The sequence below is a fragment of the Nannobrachium achirus genome (assembly GCF_963921795.1).
Source record: "Nannobrachium achirus genome assembly, chromosome: 17".
NCBI classification, from domain to species: Eukaryota; Metazoa; Chordata; class Actinopteri; order Myctophiformes; family Myctophidae; genus Nannobrachium; species Nannobrachium achirus.
In genome coordinates this window covers 29,003,405-29,012,051 of record NC_137824.1, presented here as the reverse complement: position 1 = coordinate 29,012,051, position 8,647 = coordinate 29,003,405, and the positions used below count along the sequence as shown (strand labels likewise).

Sequence of the window (8,647 nt, the reverse complement as noted above, 5' to 3'; positions counted from 1 at the left end):
CACCAATCAAAGACAGTCCAGTCACTGTTGGAGCTTTATATAGAAGTGTATATATACAAGCCTGTGTGATGAGACAGAAGCTAGACTAAGACTACTACTGAATCTGTGTCTCAGTTCGAAACCACTGTTTCCTGCTCTGCAACCCTGCCCAGGGCTGGATACCACAAACCTACACCCCTATCAGTGACAGTAACACACCGATTTCTGGCATTTCTGTTTTTTTTTTTTTTTTTTTTTTTTATAACCATTTCACAACCATTTAGTGATCAGGAACTGGTATCAAATTTGAATCATTGATAAGAATAGAAAACTGTCAGAAGATGATACCCTGCCCTAGAGATAGGTGTGGAAGAGAACAGGCATGTAGACACCAAGAACCCTTCTCCCAGTTAATCCACTAAAACATTACTACAAAGTCGCATATCTCAATTTCCCCAGGCAGTTTTTTTTTATCGCAATCTTATTAAGGGGGTAACACACTACTACTTGACAGGAGCATCTACAGACGGGGGATGTTCATGTAAAATGGTTACCTTCCCCAGCCTGACGTTAAAGACTAACTTGAGCAGCGTTATTTGACCGAGGTGGCAGGGCTCTGCATTCCGCTGCTTTTACTAATGGGTGGTGATACAGTAGGAGCACAATGAAGGTATTGTAAGCACTCTCCAAACAAACGGTCATCTCGACAAGCCAGTGAGAGAGAGACACACAAAGGGGGGGAACTTGTCCTCAAACATGGCCACTGTTTACTGTTCATATGTTAATGATAGACACTGTAAAACAGTTTAAAACACTGGCAGCATAATGTCAGTTTTTAAATTATTATTTTATTTTGTTAACGGTTAGGGTTGTGTGGGTCCATCCAGCAGTTAAGCCAGGGTGGTGTTATTTTGGGCATATTTTCTTTTACAAATCATGGTCTCAAATCATCAATCAAGGTATAATAAGCCTTAAGAGTTCAAGATGGTTAAAGGGGCACTCCACCACTTTTCAACCTATGTTCATATAATTGGTCCTCACTCAAAAATAGCTTTTTTCTTTTTTTTTTCTCAGGAGGGCTGTGGGCAGCTCAGAAACCCATCATCTTGTGACATCATCGATTGCCAATCCAGCTTATAGAAACTGCAGGCTTTCTATTCCTGAAAAGTTGCAATTTTAAAGTGGAAGCCATTGTTCTCGCGATAATACAAATCTAAATATTTTTTTCAAAAATATTGATTATAATTTTTTGGGGAAAATGATGTCACAAGACGATGGATTTCTGAACTTCCCACAGCTCTCCTAGGACACTTGGACTGAGTAGAAAAAAATGTTGATATTTTATCATGAACATTAGTGAGGACCTATTATATGAAGATGGGTTGAAAAGTGGTGAACTACTCTTTAAGGTTTTCATTAATTGTATTTGCCACACAGGGAACATTGCAATGCAGTAATCGGCTTCTGCCCGTACTCTGCTCCTGTTAGGTTTCCTTGTTTAAAGGTAGAAGATTATGACCAGATTTTTCCCTGGTGAAAAGAGAAATCGTCTACTGTACTTTAATTTGTTCAAACAATAATGTATGCATTTGTTTTGGCTAACTTTGAATAATGCATAACTGCTATTGTTGAGACCACAAGCAGTAATCAAGTCCCAATTTGAAATCACAGGATGTGTAGTTCACAGTACTCTGCTCCTGTTCGGTTTGCTCCCGTTATGTTTCCTCGTTTAAAGGTGAAGATTATAACCAGATTATTCTCTGGTGAAGAGAGAAACTATGTCTACTGTACCTTAATTTGTTCAAACAATAATGTATGCATTTGTTTTTACAAATTTGTAATGATGCATAACTGCTATTGCTAAGACAGTTTGGGGTTGGTTTAAATATTTTTGTTTTGCAATCCATTTTTGCCATTCTGTTTGCCATAACCATTCTGTTGCCATAGCTTCGAGCATACAGCCAAACTCGAAGACTGGGGCCTTTTTCTTTTTTTTTTTTTTAAGTATGTGTTATAGGGGATCTGTGTAAATTTATATAAATATATTTTTTTGTATGTATGCCTTTCCTAATGTTGTGGAGGAGATAGATCTTATTTTTATATATTGCATTGGATTTTTGTAAGTATTTTATACTTTTGATATGGTTCTCTGTAAAACAAGAGTATTATGTAAATATAGTTCCGTAGAAACTGTTTTTGTCTCCATTTGTCTCTGTCTAGACTAGAGTGTCAAGTTGTTTTCAGTTTCTCGCATATTTAGCTCTGCTTATCAGAAATGACATTTTAAATATATTTTAATGAACGGAAATGCCAGTTTCCATTACTCGTCGTTCAGGAGTTGTAGTTCCAGATTCTATTAATGAGTAATCAATAGAAAAACAGACAGAACTACTCCTTTAAGCCCATATCTGGGAATGCCAATATATATACATATTGTGTCAGTCTACCCAGTGTGGCTGCCGCGACACGAGTCACACTTGCAAATGAATTCTATCCTTGTCCCTTGTATGCCCATAAATGGAGATCCCTGATGTCATAAATATTAAGCCCATAGCTTGGAATGCCCATATATGGACATAGTGTGTCTATATATGTGGTCTATAACATAAGTAAGACATCTATGATGTCAAACGTCAGTCATATCCATATTTGGGAAAATATTTTTTTCACATTTTGTCCAACTTAAACAACCAACCGCAACTTGAATCACACTTGCAAATTAATTCCGTCCTGTGCGAATTCCTTCCTGAGCAACCTCGCCCAAGGTTTGTATATTAGTATAAAACCAACTGGTTTTGGTTGTTGCCGTGCGTGGAGAAACTGGTGAACTTTGCGGCTACTTTCCATTACCGTCCATGGCAGTCAATTCCAAGTAGAAATATACATTTCTCAATATTTGTACTGTAGATGTGTGTAATTGTCACAACTCTGTCATTTATCAGCTACAAAGTACATCTGATCAGTTAAGACGAGAATCAGATCAGATGAATGTAAACAGGAAATATCATCCATAATAAAGCCCAAATAAGGCTTCAGATCGCAAGTAGGGGCCGTGGCCAGGAATGCTGTCTATATTCACTGTTGCCCCTTGCCTTTCTCATTCACTGTTGTAATGTTATTTTTCGCCCACAACCAGCATGATGTACATCATGTCGAACAATGACATGGCATAAAGTAACTTGCTGTCAAGTAAAGACATTACATCAGGGCCTGATTCCACGTAGTGGAAACAAATTATGTATTCCAAAGGAAGGTATCAGGAAGTATGTGTTGTGTTACAGAGCTCGCTGCACTGCCAGAAGAGTGTTGGATGTTGCACAGACAACACCTTGAGAGATGCACCTTGACCACACTGTGTGTTTGGCAGCTGTGTCTGTCTTGGGAGTTTTGGAGCAAGGTAAGACTGTTTACTAATGACTATTCAAGCAAGTTACTGAATTGGTTTGTTGTTTTATTTGGAATGTATTGGATGATACAGAGACAACATGCATAACTACAGTAAATGTGGTCAAAGAAATCCCTCAATGTCATGCATTGATATACAGTACAGTATTTAGAACTAGAAAAGAAAATTTCTAAGAAATTTTAAGTGTGCCTGCAGCTCGCTAAGTCTGTGCAACCTTGTGTAGCGGTTGGTGTTAGTGTTTCGTTTTGAGAGGGTCGTTCCCCCTGAAAAACACGTTTTGGCATGAAACGGTTACGTTTTGCGCGTTTGTGGTGCCCCCTATGGGTCGAAGTGGAAATGCTTTTGGGTATATGTTCAGTATAGCGCCCCCCACTTGTGGTTAAAATTTGGTGTTGACTGGATGTTTCGTTTGTGATTTATGGCTACTTCTTACAAAACGGGCTCCTCCCGCTAACTTTGGAACCCTGTTACGGAAGAACGGTATGGACTATCAAAATATCGTTTAAATATGTTTATCGCATGAGTCCATAGATCGTGTGTATCGATTTTTGTGACATTTGGAGAAAATATGTAGGAAAAGGAGCAAAAAGTGTGTTTTGAAGAAAATTCAAAATGGCGGAAAATCTATCCTGACGCAAATGGGCGTGGCCTATATGAGGAGATGCGTCATGACCCAAGGAATCCAGGGAAAAATGAATTTTAATTTTCCGACCCACGGTTCAAGAGTTACAGGCCGAAAGGTAAAGTGGACTGTTATAGCGCCACCATGAGGCCAACTGACGAAATTATTTTTTATTTAATCCTTGATATCATTATAAATCTCCTCTCCAAGTTTTGAAACTGTAGCCCCTATGGTTTGCGAGAAAAAAAATATTGAATGTGAGTTTTTGCGATTCCCATTATAAGTCAATGGGTAAAATTAATTCACTAATAAATTAATATCAATTAAACGATACAACTTTTCTCTTAGAAAAGTAATAGCACCCCATTCCCGGCCGAGCCGCACGTTTTGATGTATATATTGCGGTGGTGGCGTAAATCGTGCGGCACTTATTACGTGCCGAAATTTTGTCCGAACATATATATATATAAGTATGGCGGATTACAATAAGTGTTTTGCCATTGCATGGCAGGCACACTTAACTAATCCAGAGAAAGACACTGGATCATGTGTAAATGATTGGCTTTGACTCTGAAGATGCTGGATCATTTGTCATGCTTGCTGATTTGATTTAAAAGAAGATCTGTGTGCTCCAGTGTTTTTCTCTGGAATGGTCTTACTGGCTGAAGTGTGAGTGTGACTCTACATTTGGTATGTGTACTATGTAGTAGCTACTTAATCATACGCATCTGCACTAGGCAAAGTAAACTAACTTGCGTGTATGATGTGTGCTTTTTTAGCCTATTTTTCCTTGCAGGTCATTTATGCCAGGAGAAAGTATTCTGTATCGCCACCTTCCACTTCAGGATGTCCTGAATTTGAGAGGGTCTTCAGAGCCCAGTTAGTATTCTAGTCTGCCATCTAGTCAATGTACACAATCAATGTTAACTGTGTAATGTAACTGTCCAATGTTGAACTTTTCTTTTATATTAGAGTGTGAAAGAATAGCTTTTTTGTTTAGGCATTGCATATCACATTGATTCATTGGACATTTTCCTCATACATGAAACATTTTTCACCAGTGTCACACATGTTCCTGAAAATTCATAACAATTAGAGGGATTTCCCGCATTAATATTAAGAAATGTTCTTAACCGTGGCTCATTAACCTTGAGTCTACTATTCAATGTTAGTTCACTGTACAACACTAGCCTAACAGAAACACATTTGTATTTGCCTATTATTATTTTTAGTAGGTGTTTGTCCACCTTACTAATGCTTTTATGTCTGTGTTCAGAGCTAACTGTTCTGAATACTTCCCCATCTTCATCACTGTCCTGTGGATGTCTGGTCTGTTCTTCCACCAAGGTAAGGTCTCACTGAGTCCTTACACTTAACACTGACCATTTACTGACTATATTGCTGGCTATACTCAACCTTACACCCATTTTCAACCTATCTTCATATAACTGATCTTCAGTAATATTCACTATAAGATTGGTACCATTTCTGTGTACAAGACTAGTCTGGGCAACAAGATTTCAAATATATTTTGGATTAATGCAAGAACAATAGCTTATATTTCAGCATGCCAACAAAGAAAGGCTGTTGTTTCCATTAGCCTGGAATCCCCATTGATGATTCACTGGCAGGCAGGTTTCTGAACTCTCTCTCAGTCATAGCCCAGTCATAGTCATAGCCCACCAATGAGATACAGAGTGAGTAGAGGAAAATTGTACCATCTTATTATAAGCATTAGTGCATACCAATTATACAAAGATAAGGTTGAAAATGGGTGAAGTGCTCCTTTAAGTATGTTCACAGCAGTAAAGAGAAAGATTTCTTCATTCCGATACAGGTGGAATATGAATCTGATTGACTGATAAGTGATAACAGGACCGCAGAGAAAACAACCACAACACAAAATATGTGCATGGTACACACAGAATCACTCTTATAACAGTTGATCAATATGCTGTTGTTTGCTTCAATTCCAGGCATCTCCTCCTTCTTTGGACTTCTGTATTTGTATGGACGGCTCCTTTACTTCAATGGCTATTCTCAGTCTGCACATGGCCGGTAGGGGTCTATCCATGTGTGTTTTCATGTTATAGATACTAGACTTGCCAAGAAGGATGTGGCCGTGAACTGTATATCATATCATGCTAGCATGAGATGAAAATGAGCCTTGCACTGTTTATTCTTACCAAAATCTCTGAGATTGCTTAGCCTATTCTCTATTCGTCCTCTACTAATTATTAACCGTATTAAAACCAGTGGTGGACAGTAGCTAAGTACATTTACTTAAGTACTGTACCCTACTTAAGCACATTTTTCGAGTATCTGTACTTTACTTGAGTAATTGTATTTTTAGATACATAGACTTTCACTCCACTATATTCTGTGAAAGGAAAGGGTATTAATCCTTATTTCTGAAAGTAGCCTTGATTGCATGCTTTCACTCCATTCCTCTAATTCTTCATGCAGATAATTATCATAAAAGATGGTATGCATTGTAATCTGGTATGCATTGTATAAGACAAATCTAATGAAAACCAATATATATCCACAGCATTCCTAGTTTTGGTAAATCTGTTTGCTAACACTGCAAGCTGTTTACGTGCACAGTTATCTTGCAGATAGCTTATGAGTTTAAACTGATTTCTTCTCATAGATGATATCAGGAAATATCTTGCTGACTTGAAATAACCTTTAATACCACCAAACCTCACCAAATACATGTGCAACCATGCTGTCGTATTATACACGTCAATAAAACCACAATTTAATCTGCTACATCTATCTATCTGACTCTCTCTCTCTTAACCCATTTAGGCCTAGAATTGTTGAATGCTTTAACCAGTGAAACATAGCAGATATACAAGCTCACAGCGAGCTTGTAGATCTGCTATTTTTGAAAAATCGTGAAAATTAGAATTTTGACCCGATTCTATAAGTGTCTTTTGAATCCTTCTAAGGTTTTTTTTTTTTTGAAAAACCTATGTTTCTATGTCAGCAATCTGGCTAGCCATCGTCAAAGAAAAGGAAAATGATATGTATTTGGCCACGGACCCCTATCTCAAAATATTTAGTTCCAGGGACCACCCAGAAGCAAAATTTTAGTTACAAACGTTTGCTTTGAAAATACATATATTCAAAGATTTGCACACATTTTCACGACTTTTTCAAAAATAGCAGATCTACAAGCTCGCAGCGCGGCACTCGGTGCCGCGCTGTGAGCTTGTATATCTGCTATTTTTCACTGGTTAAAGCATTCAATAATTCGAGGCCTAATGTCTGTCCCTCCCTGCAGTCTAGCCCCCCTGTATTTCAGTGCCAAGGTACTGTGGGCTTTGGTAGGGTCCTCCTGTCTGGGTGTTGTGTGCTCCATGTGTCGGTTGTACCTGGATCTGGACCTCATCCAGCTCTACAATTCCACGGGCCTGGCTGAGGATCTTTAAGTCATCCAATGCAGTGGTTCCCAACCTGTGGCCTGGGGGGGGGGGGGGGGGGGATACTACATTAATGTAAAAAAAAAAAAAAAAAAAAAAAATGCAATAAATAAATAAATGTCATCGGATAGGATACAGGAAGAGATACATGTGCAAACTGCATCCCTTCACTGACGTCATATGAAGCCCTTCTATGAAGTCAGTGAAAGGATCATACTGCAGTTCAAATATGAGTGAGTGGTCAAATGTATGAGCTAGACATTATGAACTTCAGAATTCTCAACGGGCCTGGAAATTAAGGCCCGGCCCTAACTGGGCCGGCCCGAGACCCTACCCGGCCCGACTAGTTAGCATACATTTTAGGCCCTATCCGGGCCGAAAACATTGGGTCGGGTATGGTCGGGTTTGGAAAGAATTTAGTAAATAAAATAATAATAGAAAAAAACATATTTTCTTTTTTCATTGAGCCCGAGGCCCTACCCGGCCCGACTAATTAGCATACATTTTAGGCCCTACCCTACCCTAAATGTCGGGTCGGGTTTGGGCAGAATTTTAGAACTCATGACAACTGCTTACGGTAGTTCTTATCCAAATCAATATAGCAGCACTATTCAACCTGTCACGGTCAAAATATATTTTGTCTACTTTTAGTGTGGACAAATAATTTCTGATGTCATTTTTCAGCTTCTCTCCAAAGCCACTAGGAAAATACTTTTGTATTGTTTTATACAATATTGTTTTACTATTTTGTTTGTTCCAAAAGAAGAAACCTCATCATTTCATCATGAATTGTTATATTATATCTTATAGATGGAAATGTGTCTATTTTCTGTGTGTTTCCTTAATTTTTAGACTACTCATCTAGTGTGTTAGAAAATCATTGTCTAAACGTCCAAAATAGGACTGTAATCTTTGGCCCTTGGACTTTTTGTATTTTGCTGAGTGGCCCAGGAGCCATCTTAAGTTTTATTCTGCAGTTGCAACCAGGGTTCGATTTGTAAAAATATAGGCCTAACGCCTAACGTACAATTGTATTGTTAAATTGTGATATTTTTTGTCTACATTTCCTAAAAGGAAATCCATGTATTTAATTCAGTCGGACCAGAAGTAGGGATAAAACATCCCCGCCAAATAAATCCAAAACGATAATGCTCTTCAAATTATACTTTTTCCAACCACTGACTGTCACTAGCATGTTGATAGTTATTT

The 8,647-nt window shown here is 38.2% G+C and overlaps 1 protein-coding gene across 1 annotated transcript; it reads left to right on the top strand.

Moving 5' to 3' along the window:
• Positions 1-3,315: 3,315 nt before the first annotated feature.
• Positions 3,316-7,447, top strand: ltc4s (leukotriene C4 synthase; the record flags this gene model as incomplete). Its single annotated transcript, XM_080746657.1, has 5 exons — positions 3,316-3,376; positions 4,787-4,886; positions 5,284-5,354; positions 5,984-6,065; positions 7,300-7,447. 5 exons carry the CDS (start codon positions 3,316-3,318, stop codon positions 7,445-7,447), a joined length of 462 nt encoding a protein of 153 aa, XP_080602783.1.
• Between the last annotated feature and the right edge of the window lie 1,200 nt (positions 7,448-8,647).